Consider the following 22864-nt stretch of genomic DNA (forward strand, 5'->3'; position numbering starts at 1 on the left):
AAGCTCGACAAGACACCATGAACATGTTTCTCGGTGATCTTAGCCAAGGCCGGGAGAAGTGAAATAGGCCTATAATTGGCCAAGACCTCGGCATCAAGACCAGGCTTTTTCAGGAGGGGGATCACCATCGCCCTTTTCCAGGTGCGAGGGACACACCCCTCCCTCAAGGAGGCATTGAGGATCGGGTTGACCAGGGGATTCACCACTGCCGCCATCCCGGCCAAAAATTTGGCCGGGCAGGGGTCCAGCGGGGAGCCAGATTTAAGACTGGCCAGCAGAGCCCGGGACATATCACTGGAGACAGGAGGAAAGTCAGCCAGTTCTGCGGTAGGCGGAGACGATGTTCCAAGTCCCGACCCGAGGCCACAGCAACCCTCCACAACGCTCTCCGAGAAGGAGGCCTGAATTGCCTTAATCTTGTCGGTGAAAAAAGTGGCAAGATCACGCGTCCACGCGTCCGATGATACAGGCGGGGGTGAATAGGAGGAAGGGGCCGTGAACTCCTTCACAATCGTGAAGATCTCCTTACAGGAGTTCGCCGCCACCTCAATCCTCCTGGCAAGATATTCCCGCTTGGCACCAAGAATGTCACGATGATAGGCCTTCACCGCCGATCTATAGGCGAGTTTGGCCTCCCCATCATATTGAAGGCGCCAGGCCCGCTCAGCAACCTTGCATTGACTGCGAGCCAAACGCAGCGCCTCCGTAAACCACGGCGCCGACTGCCGTATCACCGAGGACCGGGGCGTTACCCTTGGTGCAAGATCATCTAACCTCTCAGTCAGCCATAGCTGTAGGGTCTCAGTGTCTCTTTCCGGATCCCCCGAGAGGTGACAGGGATGTTCCGTGAGCGCCTGCTCCAACATATCAGGCGTCACTCTGTGCAACGCTCTCGAGGCCGTTCTGGGCACCGTGGGGGCGCAGATGTCAGACCGCCCATTTTCCAACACGGAAAACCCAATCAGTCTATGATCCGACCAGAGCACCGGGCGCGTTTCGATGTCGACAATTGGGACAGAAGAGAACACTTGATCGAGGGTATGCCCTCTCTCATGTGTAGGCCCTGACACAAACGGAGCCAAGCCAAGCGGAGATGTAATATCCAGCAGTTTAGCCCCATTCAGATCGTCCGTGACATCGAGGTGAAAGTTGAAATCGCCTGCCAGCAAGCAATGCTGTGCAGACAGCGCCAACTCCGAGATGGCTGTCTGTAGGTCCTCCCAAAAGGAACCCGCCGGGCCAGGAGGCCTGTAAACCAAGAGACCCTTAAGTGCTTGAGCTGGAGACAGTCTAAGCGTAAAACCAAGGGATTCAGAGCCCCCAATGGAGTTAACAGGAAGAACAGAGCAGGAAATGTTCTTCCTCACCACCACAGCAACTCCGCCCCCCCTACCCTTCGCCCTGTCTTGGCGGAAAATATTATAGGTTGGAGGGATCGCAGTGAAGATGTCTGGATTAGACGCCTCTCCCAGCCAAGTTTCGGTCAGGAGCAGGCAGAGAGGATTATCCCTAACAAGAAGATCGTAAATGTGCTGTGCATGTCTTCCTACCGATCTTGTGTTCAACAGCAAGAAAAGATGTTTCGCATGCACTTTAGGTGTCCTAGGGGCGCAGCAGAGTGACCCAGTGGGCGACCAGCCACACCCCGGGCAGCGACGTTTACCCTTGTGTCGACCGGGAAAAACAGAGCGACACAGGCTAGATGAGGTACGCAAGGCTCGAAGCGTAGCAGCGGTATAATGTGTCATCCTCCCCGCTCCCAAGCAGAGTCCACAGCCGCCCCGCCGCCTCCGAGACGCTGACGGGCGCAGACGGGCAGGACTCTGGCACGACTCAGGCTAAGCGGTGGCTACCATCTGCGCGTTCCGCTGCGCGGAAAGGGGCGACTTTAAATAGGCTCTCCCGTCAGTGAATGTCACAGTAAGCACAATGCATGTGAGGAGTGCACACATGAACTACATCATGCTCTGCATGGGAGACATAAGCCATTCCCCCCCCTGGGACCCACTCTAAACAACATTGCATGTTTGTCACACCTGGACACAATGCCAGAAGTGACAGTCACAAAAAAGGTGCACAGTCAAAGCTAGTGGAGTCAGCACTCACCTGCTCCCCTGGTCTCCCATACAGGCTGGGGTACTGTGGGAGGATGACATCCAGCAATGCCTCATTCTCCTCCTGGGTGAATGGCTGGGCCCTCTCCACAGACCTTGACATGGAGCCAGAGGAAGCACGGACAGCAGCAGTGTTGTCGACAGGAAACTCTTGCAGGCAAGTGCCCTCTCATGGGTTCTGGCTGACTTATATCTGTCTTGCTGAGGGGCATTCATTTGGAGGAGTACATAGTGATTGGTCAGATTCATTCGCATCTTACGTTTACTTCAATCCCTTTCCACATACACCAGTGACAGCATTTGCATCGTTCAAAATTTCTGAATCATGTCAAGTCAACAACCACTTTGAAACATTGTATTTTGTGACCAACTGACTTTTCCAGGCCACCTGATGGAGAATTCGAACTGAAAACTCTGTATCCATGACAACCAGCATGCATTTAGTGCCTAATACTTGTCCCTTATGTGTCCCCTATGTAATTTTCAAATACACACACAGGTACGGTGCGTTTCACACGTACCCCTACGGCACCAGTTGCACAGTGCCTTTGACACGTATGTGTAGGCACTGGTAGTACACGTACGTGTAGGCACTGTGAGTACACGTACGGGTAGGCACTGGAAGTACACGTACGTGTAGGCACTGGTATTACACGTACCCGTACGTGTACTACCAGTGCCTACCCGTATGTGTACTCACAGTGCCTAACCGTACGTGTACTCACAGTGCCTACACGTGCGTGTACGCAATGGTAGTACACGTACCCGTACGTGTACTACCAGTACCTACCCATACTTACAGTGCCTACCTGTACGTGTACTCAAAGTGCCTACACGTACGTGTCCGCCATGGTAGTACACGTACCCATACGTGTACTACCAGTGCCTACCCATACGTGTACTCACAGTGCCTACCCGTACGTGTACTCACAGTGCCCACACGTACGTGTCCACAATGGTAGTACACGTACGGGTACGTGAACTACCAGTGCCTACGTGTACTCACAGTGCCTACACATACGTGTCCGCAATGGTAGTACACGTATGGGTACGTGTACTACCAGTGCCTACCCGTACGTGTACTCACAGTGCCTACACGTACGTGTATTCACAGTGCCTACACGTATGTGTCCGCAATGGTAGTACACGTACGGGTACGTGTACTATCAGTGCCTACCCATATGTGTACTCACAGTGCCTACCCGTACGTGTACTCACAGTGTCTACACGTACGTGTACTCACATGCCTACACGTACGTGTCCGCACTGGTAGTACACGTACGGGTACGTGTACTACCATTGCGGACACGTACGTGTAGGGACTGTGAGTACACGGACGTGTAGGCACTGTGAGTACACGTACGGGTAGGCAGTGGTAGTACACGTACCCATACGTGTACTACCATTGCGGACACGTACGTGAAGGCACTGTGAGTACTCGTATGGGTAGGCACTGTGAGTACACGTACAGGTAGGCACTGGTAGTACACGTACCCGTACGTGTACTACCATTGTGGACACGTACGTGTAGGCACTGTGAGTACACGTACATGTAGGCACTGTGAGTACACGTACGTCTAGGCACTGTGAGTACACGTACAGGTAGGCACTGGTAGTACACGTACCCGTACGTGGACTACCGTTGCAGACACGTACGTGTAGGCACTGTGAGTACACATACGGGTAGGCACTGGTAGTACACGTATGGGTACGTGTACTACCATTGAGGACACATACGTGTAGGCACTGTGAGTACACGTACGGGTAGGCACTGGTAGTACACGTACCCGCACGTTTACTACCATTGCGGACACGTACGTGTAGGCACTGTGAGTACACGTACGGGTAGGCACTGGTAGTACACGTACGTCTGTACGGTCCATACCACGAGTGCTCCTACGGGCACACAACTCTAGTGATACCGACCGTACAAACGCCCTCAGAGCGCGTGTACGGTGCGTTTCACACGCTTACACTGTTGATAGGATGCCGACACGAAAGGAATGGAGGTCTCAGACCCGCAGAAGGATGTACATCAAGTCATTGTCATTGCTGTCCTACATGTGCAGGGCCTAGGTGTGTCAGGCAGTGATATTGCACATGTCTCCTCATGTATTTGCACAATTGATGTGTGATGACCTGTGTACACATGTCATGTGTGATGGGGCACTATGTGGCACACTTCCCCTTCACACTTTGCACATGTGCATGTAGTACAAACATGTCACCCACAGCATCACTGGTATGGCACAGTCACCACCACCCGCAACTGTCCCCTGATGCCAGGGACAGGGACACTGACTACTTACATTTAACAACCAGCGTGCACCGATGTGACTATGTCATGTGTGTGTCATGTGTTCCCATGAGCTTGCTGTTGGTGTCCCGTCCACTGCATCTGCTGTTCCTGCATCCAACATGTGTCTGCGTCTAGATGGGCATGGCACACATCTACGCACACCAAGCCACATGTAGATATCCACATAACGTGTGTCTGTATGCATCCAACTTGATATTTTGACATGAGGAAATAGCTGCGTCGTCTCAATGTCTGTTTTTTCTGATTTCACGTGTACCCCTTCATCGCAATGTGTGTGATCTGTACATTTGACCTTCCATGTGATCTGTGCGTCTAGCTTTCCGTCAGCTGTCTGAATGAGATGACATCCTTAAAATGCTGAAATGTGGATGTATGTCACTCTTGTGATTTCTCTGGCTATTCACTGACACTGGCCCACAGCTCGTTTCAGGGCATGTCATGTACACTTGCCAATCAACGGGTGTAGCTGGCTTTTTGTAGGAGTATCACCTGGCTGGCATACGTGTCCTGGATGTATTGCACAGACCAGACTCTGTATTTAGCAGATGTGTATTAGCAGTTGAGCATGTGCTCAGTTCATTGACATTAATGTTGTTATGTTCTCACTCATCGGTATTTATTCCCTATTTCTGCAGGGCACCGCCTGTCCCCAGACCAATGTCAGACTTGGGTGCCATGAGGGAACGTGACTGCATACGCCGTTACAGATTCACCCATCAGTTGATTGAGGACCTGACAAACAGGCTGGCACCACACCTCCAACCGCAACACAGTTATCCTACTGCCCTGACCCCCAAGATGAAGGTGATGCCTGCCCTACATTTTTTTGCCACAGGTACGTTTCAATTCACCTTAGCTGATGTTGGTGGCATGTCCCAGACGATGTTCAGCCGTGTCCTGCATGATGTTTTGGCAGCCATGTTGGAGCACCTGGATGAATTCATCCATTTTCCGACTCCTGAGGAGTTGACAGGTGTCAAGGGAGATTTCTATGCCCTGGGAGGGATGCCCGATGTCATTTGGTCCTTGGATGGGAAACATGTGGCTTTTGTACCACCACAGGCACAGGAGGTCGCCTATCGCAACCGTAAACATTACCACTCTATTAATGCCCTTGTGGTGTGTCTTGCCAACATGCTGATTTCCCATGTCTGTGTACGTTTTCCAGGGTCAGCACACGATGCCTACATCACGAGGCGTAGCAGGGTGCCAGAAATGATGCCGCGACTGCACAACGAACGAGCATGTCTTGTTGGTGGGTATACTCTGTTTGTCCTGTGTTTTGCGGTATCTTTGTATCTTACGGCATCTCGTGACCCACTTTTTTCCATGATGTTTCCATGTAGGTGACTCTGGCTATCCCAGCATGCCATGGCTGATGACGCCTCTCCGCAACCCCAGATCAGCTGCAGATCACCGTTACAACGATGCACATGGGCAGACAGGCGGGTCCCTCCCATATGCACCAGTGAAGGTCTGCAAAATCTTCCTCGTGTGCTGCATGCTAAACAACATGGCAGTGGAGAAGGCAGTGCCACTCATCCTGGTGCAGCATGAGCAGGAACATCCACCCATGGAGGATGAAGGTCTTGGTCACGAGGCAAGTGAGGAGGAGGAGGAGGAGGAGGATATCCGGAGTCAGCTCATACGCAACTTCTTCTCATAATGGTGAGTCACTGGGTCTGAGTGTGCACGCTTGGAGCCTTGTGTGGCATGTGTTGCAAAGTTTGTGTCCAGCTGACTGTATGCTGAGTGACTTAGATGTGTGTTCTGATGTGTCACTCGAGTGATGATGTCATTCCAGTCATTTTAGCTGTGACCCTAATTATTATATTCGCATGGTGACAACATTATTCCTGTAGAGTAAATGACCATGAATGCGGATAACAATCTTTTAGCTGACTGCTTGTGTGTCTGTCATCCACAGGTTCTTGCGCATGTTGTCTGGTCGTGTCATCATTGGCCTCCTGCCATTCCTCATGAGTATTGCAACGTGTGCTGAATCAGCGTTCCATGCACGGACATGTGGAAAAGTCATTTTGGGTGAGGATTGCAGCAAGGCATTTTGGGGTTGTTAGGTGTTTGGAATGTGTGGGGACTGCTCCTGTGCATGTTGGGTTACCATGCATACATGTCGACTCACCATGGGGCACATGGCATGTAGCATGACTCCCATGAATTGATAGTCTACCTTCGTGACAGTCATCTCTAATGGTTAGTGGATTCTGATGAAGGCATCAATGTGTGTATAACTTCCCTCAGAAACATACGGGATGCCACGGGTGGACATGGTGTGGGACATCCCCATAACAGCCTCAATGGGGAATTTCAGCCTCTCTGTGTGCAGAAGGGGGTGTTTGGCTCATCCCCTTAACTTGTGTGCCAGGCCATTAGGATTTACTACATCTGTGTTGGGAAGGGGGTGTCCAGTGTAGGTCCCACATGTTCAGCCAAATGACCTGTGTGTCTGTTCATATTAATGCTTTTCCCTTAGTGTGAGCCTGAGTAATAAAGGGGTTCCTCACCCTCCAAGGTGCCTCATCTCTGTCAATGCAGGTCTCTTGCCACTTTGCATGCATCATCTCTGGTATAGTTGTCAAAGATTGTGCATATGAGTCTATGTGTAGTTTGGCTACATTCATGCAGTTCTTCATGGGTTAGAATCTCGATTGTGCCAGAATTCCATGGTTGTGTATGTATTTGGGCATGTTGGTCCCCACGACGGGCCGTCAACGCCTGCTGAGGGTGTGTCTCCTGTGTGCGGCTCGGCCTTCTGTTTCCTGATCCTGTGTCAGTCATCTTTAGTGATTGTGCATCCATTTTCTCTGGGTGTTCCATGGGTAACCGGACACTCCTTCCTTTACTTACGCCTGTTGCATTCGTACTTTCTGACATCCTTGTCTTTGTGTGCTACTTTTGGCATAGTTTCAAGGACATACCACCTGCTGCTGCAGCCCCTGCAGCAAGGGCCCACAAAGTGGCGGGATTCCGCAACACACATGCCTCAAAGATGCTCCTCCCTGCCTACCTCCAGCCATTCATTTGGCTGTCATCACCTTGTCTGTGCCACTGTTGGGTACACGCGGTGCCAAAGGCAGGACCGTCAGCACATGCAACGTGCACATTGCATGAGCCTCATGTACTTGCATGACCCACATCACACTACAGTCTGAGGTTGTAGCCACCCTCCAAGCAATGTCTATCCGAAACTCAACTGCCTGCTCTCAACCATACCCTAAGCACACACATGACACCTTTGCATGATGAGTGTGCAACTCCAACTGCCTACACAGCGCTGCCTCTCCTTCCAGGCCCTGTCACACCAACCAGATCATGTCCCTCCTGCTCCACACCAGCTCCGTACACCAGCAAGGCCATGGGAATGGGACTCAGGCCTTCAGCATGTGGTATAGTGGCGTCATCTGGCACATGGCCCAGGGCTCATCTCTCAGCGTGTCAATCTTCAATGTGTCCAGGACCCCCCTCTCCACCATCACATGCGCACACAACCTCATCATCATGTCGTATGCCATTGACACCCAGGTGCTCCTCACCCTCACCAAAGACCCAGCCATTGCCAGTTCCAACGGTCAAGAAGGCATGAGGTCCGTGGATGAATGGCTGAACATCAGCCACCTGAGGCTGAACTTGTACAGAACTAAGGTAAGCATCTGAGGATTGTCCCCTTACAGCTGGCTCAACTCCTAGGGGCCCTACACAAGCACCCAGTGGCCACGCACACAAGATGTTGTGCATCATGGATTTGTCACTTACATTTGCCATGCAAATCACCATCATCTGTACCTCATGCTGCAGTACCCTCTGCATGAAGCACATGATCCTCTGATAGATCCACTCCAAGGAAAGACAGACCATCCCCAGGTCCATGACACCTGCCGTGTCAACTACTGCCCCGCCCTCTACGGAGCAAGTACATCCTAACTCACGGGAAAATTGTCCACATCCAGGGTGCATCTGCACAACTCAGCTTCAACATCCCGCGGCCCATCAACATCACCGTCCACCTGAGATAGCTGCAAGGGATCACTGTGTGCTGCAGGATGACCTTCACACTCCTCACACACACTCAGGAGGCAGTCAACAACCCCAGAGCCCAATACCAACCTTGTACGTCTGTCATCCAAGACCCCGTTGGCCCAACTCAATGCATCCGAACTTGGCCTGGCCACCATTCTTCACATCCACAACACTCCAGCATGAAGGAGATGGTTCTCCCACCTGGCCAAACATACCTGGGACTCACCCCCCGGGAACCTCCACATGAGCCATGACCTGTAGGCCTTCATCATCGTCTTCCTGATTGGTGTGTGCGCACAGTACTTCAAGCACCCCCTCAGCAGCTTGAGGCCATCACGGGTGAGTATTGGGCTCCCAGGCTGTATTGGATGATACATTGTGACCCATGTGTGTCCTGTACCGGACTCAGATCCCAGGGTATGGATGGCTGGAGTTGGTTCCACACTGAGGCATAGTTTGACCTTAACACACACGTATGTTGTGGACTAATGCAAAATGGCGGCAACATCTCATGAAAAAAAAATAGTTTTATGCTCGGTGGGGTGCGTGTTTTGGTAGATGACATAAGGTGCTGTAACGGGTGCATAGAATCCAAAGTTCACAGGGGGAGATGCTATCCTTGGCATTTGAAGGCATCAGAGTCAAGACCACAGTGTTGGTCATCATTGGTCAGACTGTGACCAGCAAGTCCATGTGGCAGAGAATGTCAGTGAATGATGTGCTGCTGTTGCGCATGAAGGCCAGGTGCCAGTCCAGGTGACCTGGGAAATGTGGATGGTCCGCTGCCTCTCACAGTCTTTTCCGTGGACAACCCACCTTCCTCCGGGGACCCTCAGATGCAGGCCTTGACGATGTTTGGGACGCTCCGTCGGACGAATCCTCCTCCTCCTCCTCCTCCCTCCCTGTGGCTGGTGCTGGTCTGCACCTGGTGTCACAGGGAGGGTTGCCCATGTTGTCGGCGATCCGACGGAGTGAATGGCTTATGTCCCTTTGCACCGCCACGAGCTCAGCCAGTCTTGCCTCCATCCGTACTTGGTGTTGTTGTTGACTGGCATGTTGCTCGGCCTGCTGATTCTTAATGTCTGTGAGGGTCACCACTACCTGACTGATGGCCCTGGTGTCACGCCGGTATGCCTCCATGATGTTGCGGACGTGTGACATACCGGTCCCTTCAGCTGGCTGGTCAGGTTCTCGCCTCCGCCTGCCTACACTCCCACCACCCCTGCCCACATGGGCCTGGACTGCCGTTGTGGGCACATCGGGTCTACGGGACCCCTGAGGGATAGCAGTGTCGGTGTTGTCTGCCTCCTCCTGGGTGCCCGGCGAACCTTGTCCCTCCAGGTCAGACTGGCTCAGTTGTTCAGTGTGGGCAGGGCTCCTGAGTGTCTCCTGGGATGTGGCAGGAATGGGGGTGGTGGTTGGCACAGATGTACCTGAAGCAGGTGCTGCAGGGGCTTGGACACCAGAGGGGCCAGGTGGGTTGGGGTCATCCGCGGAGTGTTGTGAGGTGTCGCTGCCGGTGAGATCAGGTTCCTCCCGAGCCTGGGACTGTGGTTCTTCTCCCCCGTTGTTGGAGGGAGATCCATGACGTTGCCCTGTGTGTGAGAGAGAGACAATGTTAATGCTGTTTAATGCGACATCCATGTTTCACACATATTCTATTTGCCACAGTTCCTCAAGGTAGTTGTATGTGACTAGCATTCCCATCAATGTTCACTTGTGGATGGGTATGTTGCAGGGGACTGATTGAAATGTTCTCCAGGGTGTTTGACATGTCGAATTTGGGCTTGGATGCTTCTTTGGCTGTGGCTTGATCTTGTTGTGTCACATGTACATTGTGAGAGTGGGTAACTCCATTGGCTGCCCCGGGGGTGTGTGCTTGTGTAAGGGGTGAGTGATCATCCCTCAGCCCGACGCTGTTCAACATCCACATGGCCCCCCTCACACAAGTGGCCCGCCCCCACCACCTCAAAACCATCTCCTACGCCGACGACACCCAGCTCATCCTCTCCCTCACCAAGGACCCTCACACCGCCAAAAAATACATCCACAAGGCTGTGGTCCATCGCCGACTGGATGCGGAGCGGCCATCTGAAACCGAACTCGGACAAGACGGAGGTCCTCATCCTGGGACCCACACCCTCAGCCTGGGACGACTCCTGGTGGCCAATCGCTCTGGGGACAGCACCGACGCCCACCCACCACGCACGCAACCTAGGATTGATCCTCGCATCCTCCCTCTCCATGTCCAAGCATGTCAACGCCGTCTCCTCCTCCTGCTACGACACCCTACGCACGCTCTGCCGGATCGACTGGTGGATCCCGACCGAAACAAGTAGAACAGTGACACAGGCCCTCGTCAGCAGCTGACTGGACTACGGCAATGCACTCCCATCCAAACACCAACGGCGGATACAACGCTCCCAAAAAGCCTCTGCACGACTGATCGACAACGCCCCCCACCACAGCCACATCACCCCCCTCCTGAGTGACCCGCACTGGCTCCACATCGAGAAGAGGATCACCTTCAAGCTCCTCAACCACTCACACAAGGCACTCCACAATGCCGGACAAGCCTACCTGAACATCAGACTCAGCTTCTACAACCCCATCCGTCAGCTCCGCTTCGGCAGCCTCGCCCTCGCAGCTATCCCCCGCATCCAACGTACGACCGCCTGAGGGAGATCCTTCTCCTACCTCGCCGCCAAGACCTGGAACACCCTCCCAACCCATCTACGACTGACCCAAGACCTACTTGCCTTCTGATAACTCCTCAAGACCTGGCTCTTCGAGCAGTAGTGGAACCCCCCCCTCAGCACCTTGAGACCCTCACAGGTAAGTAGCGCGCCTTACAAATACCCTTATTGATTGTTGATTGATTGATGGTGCCTGCTGGTGGGTGTAGTGTGATTTGGCAGTGGGTCTCCCAGGTGATGTATCTGTCCCCCCATGTCAGTGAGTGTGAGTTCCTGTCCTGGGTATCTGAGCTGGTTGTGTTAGTGTTAGATTTTGCAGTTGTCACAGGAGGGCCTTGTGCTGGCTACAGCAGGGCCAAGTGTCAGCTACCTTGTCAGTACTTTGCCAGTCCCTGTGCATTGCGCATGGTGCATGGGTATGTACCTGGGCCATATGGGCTGTGGGCAATGGTGTCTGTTTCTGAGTTGTACAATATGTTTGGTGATTCCCACCCTCCCAGCATCCCGGACATCCAGTCTTGGGTTTGTGGTTTGTGTAGGCTGGGACATGGCATGGCCTTGCTTTGTGAATGGGGCATACACATGTTAGTGGCATGAGCGTTGTTTTTGAGTGTGGTTGTGTCCGGTGAGGGCTTGGGGGTAGGTGTGTGCATTTGTTGTAGTTGGAGTGTGGATGCCATTACCGCCATGTTACGTAAGTTGTTTGTGTACTCACCATGCTCGGCAACTCCTTCGACTCGGTGTACTCCCACCGGCGGAAGCAGGGCCATCACCTTTTCCTCCCAGGGATGGTAATGTACCGGTCTGCGGGGAAGCCCACCTCCTGTGATGTTACTCTAGGCGTAGTCCTCGTTCATTTTGCGCTTGACTGCCCTGCGCAGATCGTACCACCTGGCTTGGCATTCATTCCTGGTACTTCTGATGGGCGCAACAGCATTCACCCGATCAACGATCCTCTGCCACAGGCGTGATTTTTCAGCTATGCTGGTCTGTCTGACCAATGTTCCAAAGAGCTGTGGCTCGACTCTGATGACTTCGTTGACAAGGATGTCCAGCTCCTCCCTTGTGAACTTTGGATTCTTGTCTGTGGGCATGGTGTGGGGTGTGGGTGTGGATGGTTGTGGGTGTGAATGTGTAGGTGTGTGTGTGAATGTGTAGAGGGGGTATGTGTGAAGGAGGTTGTGTGATGGTGTGTAAGTTAAGGTGTATGGGTGCAGTTGTTTGTGTGTGGTGTCTGTCAGCAGTGAGTCTGTTGCAAAGGCTCATGGTTTGTGAGTGTGGGCCCTTTTTATTGGTCCATTTGTGGGTGTGGCTGGGTTTGAATTTTTGGTGGGTGTGTTATAAGAGGTGGTTGTGAGTTTGGGCCTCTGTTTGCCTGTTTGGATGTGCCAGGTCAGTCTTTTAGATGTTTTTAGTAGTGTAGATGTTTTTTGTGGTGTTGTGCGATTCGAATTGACCCTCCTTGGGCTGTTTTGCAGTGTCCTGGTTCTGTACCAGTCGTTTTAGCATATGTAACGTGCATACATACGCATTGTTGTTGTACAGTGCTCACGTATGCAATGTTGTTGTACGGTTCGTACATACGGGATGCTGGGGTATGGTGGTGGGGTACGGTGTGTCCAAGTACGCGGCTGGGGTAGGGTGGTGGGGTACGGTGGTGGGGTACGGTGCATCCAAGTATGCGGCTGGGGTACGGTGGTGGGGTACGGTGCGTACAAGTATGGGGCTGGGTGACGGTGTTGGGGTACGGTGCATACACGTAAGGGGCTGGGGTAGGTTGGTGGGGTACGGTGCGTACATGTACGGGGCTGGGGTACGGTGGTGGGGTAGGGTGCCTCCATATACGCAGCTGGGGTACGGTGGCGGGGTACGGTGTGTACAAGTAAGGGGCGAGGGGACGGTGGTGGGGTACGGTGCGTACAAGTTAGGGGCTGGGGTAGGGTGGTGGGGTATGGTGCGTACATGTACGGGGCTGGGGTATGGGGCCGGGATATGGTGGTGGGGTACAGTGGTGGTGTACGGTGCATCCAAGTACGCAGCTGGCGTATGGTGGTGGGGTACGGTGCGTACAAGTATGGGGCTGGGGGAAGGTGTTGGGGTACGGTGCGTACTAGTAAGGGGCTGGGGTAGGGTGGTGGGGTACGGTGCGTACATGTACAGGGCTGGGGTACGGGGCAGGGGTACGGTGGTGGGGTACGGTGGTGGGGTACGGTGCATCCAAGTATGCGGCTGGGGTACGGTGGTGGGGTATGGTGCGCACACGTATGGGGCTGGGGGATGGTGTTGGGGTACAGTGTGTACTAGTAAGGGGCTGGGGTAGGGTGGTGGGGTACGGTGCGTACACATACGGGTCTGGGGTACAATGCGGACATTGGGGGGTACGGGGCAGACATGTGGGGGGAGGGGGAGGCTGTACGACTCGTATCCCGTGCACAAGTTTACCCGGACACGAGTGGTACGGTGTTCGATCCGTACAGAGCCTTTCCCATGCGCTTGTGTATTCGGACGGCCGGTACGGATCGTACTTGCGCGCTCGGACTTCACTTTTAAAATGTGTATGTAAAAATGTCCAGGGACGTGTTGTAGACTTTTCCCGGAGTCAATCGTATGGATTTTTCACGTACGAATCGTACTTCGCCATTTGTACGGGACTTGTACGATTCGTACGTAAAAAAATACGAATGCGAGTCGGACTGTAATTTTTTTTGACGGATCGGAATCGGCACCTATATGTTGGATTGCAGAGGGGTAAAATTTACTATTCTCACTCCAGTCAGTTTAAAATTAAAACCAAACAAAATATCATCAACAGAATAAAGATATTTTTTTAAAGTAAATAAAAAAATACAAATATGTTAAAAATTAAAATATATTTTACATTAAAAATAAAAACATAGTGTAATGCAAACTTCACATTCTCTAATGGTCCGATCAACCATTCGATCTAATCCTGGCCACCAAAAATTTCTCCAAAATTGTTTTCTGGATACTAAATGGTGGCACACATTTCCCACTTTTGAACATTAGCTCCCCTTCTAATTCCAAAACATCAGACACCCTGTACATGGGCATGAATTCCTCTGCCAAATTTTTCTTATCTGGACAACCGATTAAGATGTATTCTTTAACAGCTTGCCACGTGAGATCATCTTCTTCATAAAGTCTCCAAGACTCTTCAGTGATACTTTCACATGCACCGGTAACTACATCTTGGATGGTGGTAACTATATCTGAGTCATCAAGGCTGTCATCACAGCTGACCTGACAAGGGAGTCAAGGCATGAAATTGGCCATGACATTTTTCTTACCAGGTACAAACTCTGGTTTAAAGCAGTACTCCTGCAACCCGGAGGTAAGTCTCGCTATGCGGACCGGTGTAGTTCCATCCACCACCAGGGGGGAGAATGTTAACCAAAGGTTTGTGGTCTGTCCTTAAAATGAAATTGCTTCCCCATATGTAATTGCGGTAATGCTCAATCGCCCACACTCATGCCAACAGTTCTTTCTCAATCACAGCATACCTGCATTCAGTTTCATTAAGGGTACGGGAAGCAAAGCACATGTTCCATTCATCCTTCCCACACCTCTGAGACAATACCCCACCAACTCCGTTCAAACTTGCATCAACTGTGATGACACACTCCTTGTTCATACAGAATGGTTTGAGTGTGGGAGCTTTAAGGATATCAGTTTTGATAGACTCAAAAGCTTTTTTTTGCTCTACCTCCCATTCAAAAGCAGCATTATGTCTCAGCAAGTTCCTAAGAGGCTCCATTTTTGATGCAAAATTGTTCACAATCTTGCTATAAAATTCACACATGCCTGTGAATGATAGTAATTGTTCTTTATTCGTAGGGGAAGGTGCACTGATGATACCGTCTATGTTTGATTTCTTAGGCACCACACTGTTACCAGATAAAGTGTGGCCTAAATATTCCACAGAGGTTTTAAACATCTTGCACTTATTAGCCTTGAGGGTCGGACCACTCTTCCTCAAACTTTCACAAACTTCCATTAAATCCTTAAAATGCTCCTCTTCATTTCTTAAACAAATTAGGATGCCATCTTGGAAGCACTTAACAAATTTGTCAGCATCCCTCAAGATGTTAAACATAACCCTTTGAAAGACTGATGCCGCAGACGCAAAACCAAACGGCATTCTGGTATATTGGTACAGACCCTGTGGTGTGATAAAGGCTGTAAGGGTCTTGGAGTCTTCAGTAAGGGAAATTTGGTATGCTGACCTGAGATCTAAAGTGGAAAACACTTTAGCACCATCCAGCATTGAGACCACTTCATTAATGTTAGGGAGGGGGTGACAGTCCACAACAATACAAGCATTCAGTGCCCTAAGATTAACACAGACTCTCAATAGGCTCGATGATGCGTTCAGACACCAACTCATCAAGCATATTTTTAAGCTCTTCTCTGACATTTATCGACACACCCCTCAATTTTTGTTTCACAGGCGTGACATCATTCTTGAGTTTGATTCTGTGCGAAAAGTCTTTTAGTTTACCTAAAACATCTGAAAACACATCTTTAAATCTCTCCTTTATCAAATTTTCTTTCTCATAAATAGAGATGACAGCAATGTTATCTATAGCTATATTTCCGTCTAACATTACGGGTTCTTTTGAACAGGGATTAAGGATAATCCCCAACTTCCATTGATCTCTCCATCCTAGAACATTTACACCTTTGACAGCAACGTACAATTTAACGAAAGTACTTCATGTTTTAAAACGTAGATTCACATCCAAATAACCAATCACATCTATTCTGGACCCATCACAGCTCTCTGCAATGATGTCAGATGGTAAAACTTTAGTGAAATCTAACAAACTGCTTAGTTTGTCTGTAAAATACTCTTTTGAAATAACAGTCCATGGAGAGCCCAAATCAGCCATGAGGTCTAAAGTCACACCAGCAATCTCAACCATGCAAATAGGGGGTCTCTTAAAATGTCTGGAGTCAGGATCATTCATGCTGGAAATCCCTTCAGAAAGAGAAACAACAAAACCCTTGTTTTCTTCTGTACATCCTCAAGACTCAGATTTGTGCACAGTATCATTACTTTCAGAAATGCAGGATACTTTACCACGTGTGGGAGCACCATTTATTCTTAAATCTCTACAAGCAGAGGCAAAATGTCCTATTCTGCCACACTTCCTACACTCTTTGTTAATGGCAGGACACCCTCCATAAGAAGCAATGTGCATCCTGCTGCCACACCTGTAACATTTACCTGTTCTCGCATTTCTGTCAAACCTTTTGAAACCACCATGGTTATTGAAACGAGAGAAATTAAATCCTGAGGGAATATTTTCACTCCGTTGTACTCTGGACATTTAACAGCACAAATCTTTTCGCTTGATTCCATCTTATTGCTATTACTGTTCTTCACAGTAAGTATCCATTTCTCAGATTGTTCTAGAGCCTTGGCAGTGGATATAGCTTCCGATAACTTTGGATCTCCTATTTCCCATAAGCGTTCTTGAGTTTTCTTATTTTTTACGTGCACTATTATTTGGTCTCTGATCATTTCGTCACACATATCGCCAAAGTTGCAGTGTAAGCTCAAAGATCACAAGGCAGTCAAAAACTCATCAAAAGATTCACTTTCATTTTGTACCCTCGTATAGAATTTATATCTGTTAAGAGCTACATTGGTACAGGTTTAAACCTTTGTTCTATTCTCTGTACATCGGTACTTTCCTCTTCCCCTACAGTAGGGTGAACTTGGGGTAACGCTCTGAACACAACTTGACCTTCGGACCCCAAGCAATGTAGTAATATACTTTTGTTCTCTCTGCACCCATACGCAAATTCTTCCTTCCATCGTGCCCAAGGAATTGGGGGATCTCCTTTGTTTTGAAGGAACTTATCAGGAGGATCAAATTGCATGGTTCTTGTTTGAAGAAGCAATGCACACAGAGTGACAACCTTGATACAAAAATCGCATGTGAAACCAAAACAAAATGATTTCAAGCGACAATTTTTTAAGTAAGTGGGTGTGAGTAAGTGTATTGGTTGTGCAATAAAGTTTAATTTTCTTGTAGCACTGAGATAAAAGTCATAATGAATAAAATTTCAAACAAAAACGGATGCCAGTAAGCTGACACAAACACTTGAACTGAGAACTATCAGAGGAGCAGCTCCAGGAATGACTGTTGCAGTATTTAAAAGAATTGTCAATTTAAGCAACAATGAAGTGGATAAATGAAGGTTGGTGTTTGAAAAAAATGCCCCTGTTTGAAAAAATGCCCCCAAAAGGGCAAAAGATTTTGCTTCTCACCAGTGAGTTACAGTGTGCGAGCTGTTAATAAACGCGTAAAAATAAACTTACTTGAAAACTTTAAACTGTAGTCCTGAGTTTGCAGGTGGCGCAGAACGGAGAGGTTTCTCCCGTAAGACTGTTACCATGGAAACAGTGAATTTGCAAATGGCCGCCACACAACGCATTACGTCTTCGCGCAGCGTACGTGACATGCCTCTCCATCACCGTAACTAAGCAACGCAAGGCGAGAAAATCTGGAATCCTACGTCAGACTTCTCCGGCGTGGCTCGTCTGGCTCTGGAAGTTGCAAGTATTTAGATTTGAAATTTGCACGCACTGCTTGATTGAGCACTCCTCACTCCTTTTCTGAAAAACACGCAAAAATGTTGAAAATCTCCAAAACAGTGTAAAAAGGGTCCTCTGGAGGCGGGTTTTCGATGGGTGCCAACTCGTTGAAAGAAACTTCTAAATATCCAAAGCAGACGTTGCGTAAAGGTCCAGAAAGACTCTACAATTGGGTTCAGGAACACTCCACTCCTGTGCTGCCCCAAAGTATTTGGTAGGGGTGTTTCTCTCCTCAGCTTGTTGCCATTTGTTAAAAGACGGTTCAGATGATTTTAAAGATTTATTTTGGTAAAGGCAGCACAGCAACAAAACACAGCTGGTCAGCAAACAGGAACAGTGCAACTGACCTGAGTGCTTAGCAGCAACTACAACGTTCTATATGGAATTGGAATGCAGATCATATAATGCAGTAACATTGATGAGGGAGGGGAAGAAGGAAACATAACAAGCACAGGAAATGCAAAAGCAACAGATCAAATACAATTTTATTGTTCGAAATAAATCAAAATTTACAGAAAGATGGAAAATAATGTTTATTTTTGTATACTTTCACTTTATTTTATAGGTTCAGCTGCACCATTTGCAGTTTTGTACCATATGTTCCATGGTAAATCTGGAAATGGAAAATTTCTGTTGGGCCTCCCTCCCCTTGATCCCCTGAGCACATTACTATTTTGCTTAATGGTTAATACAGTCCAGCTTAGACTCAAGCTCCATGCACTGAGTGCTATTTATTTCCTACAGCTCACCTCCTAAATAAAGTATACAAAGCAACTTCTGATGAATGGAGTCCCCATTTCGTGACTGCAGTTAAAATAGATGATGACAAAGGGCTTTCAACATAAGAAATTTCAGCCCATCACACTTCCACGCGAGAGGGCCTTTCGATCCAGCTGCATGATAGAGCACTGATGTACATTATTTTTGGGATATGGTCCATTCATGGGTAATGGATCTCAATGCTATAAACAGGGAATATCCTTATTAATTATAGTATATTGTGTATGAGATTGTTTCATATACCGGGTATTTTGTGTTTCTGAAATGCAAAGAGGGCAGGAAAATGTTCATGTTTCTCTGATCCGCCCTCTTGTTGGCTCTAGCAGGCATGGTAGGTACACTAAGGGAAAGGCATACATTTGGTGACATTAAAGCACTGGTCTTAAGACTTTTCCACATGTCCTCTCCCAGTGTAAAGCGTTAGGTAATCTTGAATTAATTTTCATTGTACGTGCCGATTGATGACGTACACGACATAAAATTTGTGTTAAATGTTGTTAGAGTGCATAAATGTGTGTCCATTAATCAGAATTTTGGGAGCGTAATATCTGAAATAGAGAAGCTGTAATTTAAGATTGTTATATTTTTGTTTCTTTTTCCTGTGTTGAACAGCGACTACGAAACTGAGAATAGGACATGCGGTTGCACCTTGGCAGTGTAGAGTCAACTCTGTTAGAGCTCGCGGTTGTTAAGTTTTAAATGACAACACCACAACTGCAGCAAGAGGATAATTTTACCTGTGTCAAACAACATTTAATTAATTATTCTGTGCTGATTAACATGTTGCCCGTAGACTTCACCATGTTAATGGCAGCATATAGTTCACTGGCAGATAGAAATAATATCTAATGATATAAGGGCTGACAATATTTAACCTAAGGTGTGATAGATTTGTATCACAAAGTTTCAGTCTTTGTTAGAAAATCATCCTTTTGTCCTTTTCACCCCCATTTTTTGCTGAATGGTACTGATAAAAACTGACTCTGACTGTACCTGGGTTTTCTAACCAGGCCCAGGGCAGGTACATGCAATAGGGAACACTTACAATTGACAATGACAGACCCTGTAAGTCCTTAGTAGATAATAGGGACAGGGGGTACAATTTACCTATAGGTCCCTGGTTTATTATGGGGCATTGAGGTTTAGAGGCCCAGCAGATTTCCTGCACTTGCATGTGTGCTCTTCTGTGTGCATGCTGTCCTTTTATAGGCAGTCCTGTCTTGAAGCCTGCCTTTAGAAGTAAATTCTCACAATTGGTATTGACAGACCCTATAAGTTCCTAGTATATAATAGGGCCAGGGGGTTCAAACTATGCATAAGTCCCTAATATGTAACAGGGCATCGAAGTTTAGAGGCCAGCAGATTTCCTGTACCTGCATGTGTTCACTGCTAGGTGCCTGCTGTCATTTTAAAGGCAGCCTTGCCTTGCAGACTGTCTTTAAAAATACAATTGTGTGCAAACTCTACTTTAGTGGTATGGGCACTTTAAAAGTGATACTCTACCTTTTTTGTACATGTTAGGTGCCGCCAGGATCTCCCTTAGGTGTCCTGGGGTGGGAGGCATGTAACTATAAGCAGGGGCCTCATAAAAGATGGCGAGGGAAAAACTGCCCCTTTTATTTTTACCCATTGTAGATACTTATCTCCATAGACTAACATTGCAATATTCTATTTAGTTATTCATATTGCTAGGAAAGCAGTCAAATATCATTCAAGGGCTTAAAAAATTGTATTGAGAAATCCAAAAAAGTGCCATTGTTGAATTGATTTTAACTAGTACAGAAGAGAATCTATGGAACTTTCTCTTCTGTAAGCCAAAGTCCATCCTTCTAATGGTCTCAGCTGATTGTGCTGATTGGTCAGCTTTAACAGACTTAGCCAGGCTGCTTTGATTAGGTGATAAGAGGCCTGCCAGGAGCAGACGCTATCTGGTGGAGAGAGCTCTGCAGTTGGGGAGAATGGGACCTGTAGAGGAGGCTGGGTAAATCAAACTGAGCTCATAGAGAGAGCAGATCACTAAGGAGTACAAGGCGTACCTACCCTCAATACCGTACTCCAGCCCGATGACAGAGTTAGAACAGGAATTTGCAGAGGTCAGGAGGAGGAGAGCTAATCAAAATGAACCACACCGAGGGTTGGTTTAGGTAGCTCTTTTATCTCTGGAGAAAAATCATCCATGTTGGATTTTGGAAGTACAGTACGTTGTGGGCCAAGATCATGCCACACTTTGAAGGAAGTTGTCATGCTTTTGGGTTGCACCCAGTATTTCATTGGACAGAGGCGCCCCCTGCTTGTCACCACAGAACACTGAATAAATATCTGAGAGCTGCATATTCTCTCAGATCTGCTGCTTGAAGCTACAACGAAAAGAAGGACTGCCCTACTGGAATCTGGATTTGCACCCAAAGACCTGCACTCTGAATGACTGTGCCTGTCGCACAATTTGGTACTATAGCAGGAAGGATTAGGGAGTGGAGTTCCTGCAAACTACAGGTTAACAGTAACTACATGCATCATCTCCACCAATAGTCTCCATTCTGGAGTGTGTCCAGTGGACCTTTAAAGATTTGGCCAGGTGCATTGTGGGAGTTGTGGTCCAGACATCCCAGAGACCACCTAGCAGATTCCAGACCTTTGGATTGGTGATTTGAGCATTTGGAACCTACAAGGATTCCTTTAAGAAGCACCTCCTGAAGTTTGGACAAGTCAAGCCTACTACCTCCGCGACCCGACCAGGAAAGCTCTGGAGCGCTGGACTTCTAGGATTTGACTGGGGCCTTGTGAAATGTCAAGCCGGCGGACCCTCTCCAAATCTGGCCTATTGAGTCATTGGAAGAAAAAGCTCCAGGAAAGTTTCGAAGTGTGAGTGTATACGACCAGTGCTCCACCACAGTCAGCCTCAAACTTTGACTTTGTCCCGGGCAAGTGCGAGCAGATGTCCCTGTGTGGTACTATAGGCTTTTAAGCACTATAATGTGGTCAATCTTTACAAATTCATATCTCCGGTTCCCTACATTCAATATTTGTCATTTTGGTGTCTATTTGTTCATAAAAATATTTCCTATATGTATATATTGGTATACGAAGAAAATGTTGTAAATCCTTAATCACAAAGAACAACTCGCACTCCAGAATCGTGATCAAATAATTATGGTATAAATTGGTCTGGGAGTTTTATTGTGTGTTGTGTTTTGCTTATTTGATGTATTGGTGTTTTAAATTATACTCCTGTCTAAGTTAGGCCTTACTGCTTGTTGTCAGCTACCAAGGGTTGAGCAAGGGGCTAATTTACTAAGACCTTTACTCGACCCTATACCATGTTAGTGGCCTTATTACTAGTGGTCGATTCATACTTACCCTACCAATAACCCACTTTCCAACAATCTTCATTGGTTAAAACTATCTCCAACAGTTTTCTTCTCATCGGTGGATGGAAAGTTGAAGCTATTTATTGAATACAATACAAATGTCTGTTAATTAAGTACTATTTTTCTTAATTTCAGCTGTTTACTACTATTTTTGGAGTTGGACTGAAAACGGCTGTGAAATGGTATAAATTGGGTATCCGAACTCTCGAAGAAATAAAAGTGGACAAGAATCTAGGGTTAACTAACATGCAGATACCAGGTAACACAGATTGTCAGTGTGATTTCTCTTTCCAGTTTGGCCATGTACATGTCATCATTTTTTGGAGGAAGCTTCTTCTGTTGATTTAGGCAACGACTTTAGGTCGCAAATAAATAGAATAATTTCAAATGTTTTCTCTTTTGTACAATGTAACCTTGGGTAAATGGCAATTCTACTAATCCTCCTTTTGTAAATGTGAATTGGTAGAGTGAGAAATTTTCATCAACAAACTTAAAAACGTTGCAAGCTTGGCAAATCTCACAAGCAATGCACAGTTTAAATTGTAAGAAAAAATCATGAACGTAGTTTATGCGGAAAATTATCTCAACAAACATTCACTTTTTCTATTTTTTATTATGAAATCAGAGAAGAGTTACAGCATAAATTGATATTGGTTATAATGTAACAACAATATAAAGTTGCATAGATCTTAAATGTATTTATTACACATAAAATGAAAATTAACAATTTATAGTATACTACAAACAATTATCCAGCACATTAAAAGGGGGAAGGGTAGTGATTTATCCAGCTCTCTCGTGGACCCCAAATCTTTTGTCTTCTTTTCTGTCCAGTTTTACCTTTATACCTATACAGAGGGGCCAAGTACAATACAAATAATGTAGTAGAAGATCCATTTATCAAAAGGCTAATATGTGTTACC

General features: G+C 47.9%; 1 protein-coding gene across 1 annotated transcript in view; it reads left to right on the plus strand.

The window, feature by feature from the left end:
• The window catches only part of DNTT (DNA nucleotidylexotransferase), a 1058258-nt gene that overhangs the window by 489538 nt on the left and 545856 nt on the right, over window positions 1–22864 (plus strand). Inside the window, exon 6 of the mRNA XM_085614981.1 lies at window positions 22077–22200. Within this exon, the coding sequence (XP_085471107.1) occupies window positions 22077–22200 (124 nt within the window). The remainder of the gene's footprint in view (window positions 1–22076; window positions 22201–22864) is intronic.

The sequence above is a fragment of the Triturus cristatus genome, chromosome 1_2 (genome assembly GCF_964204655.1).
Source record: "Triturus cristatus chromosome 1_2, aTriCri1.1, whole genome shotgun sequence".
NCBI classification, from domain to species: Eukaryota; Metazoa; Chordata; class Amphibia; order Caudata; family Salamandridae; genus Triturus; species Triturus cristatus.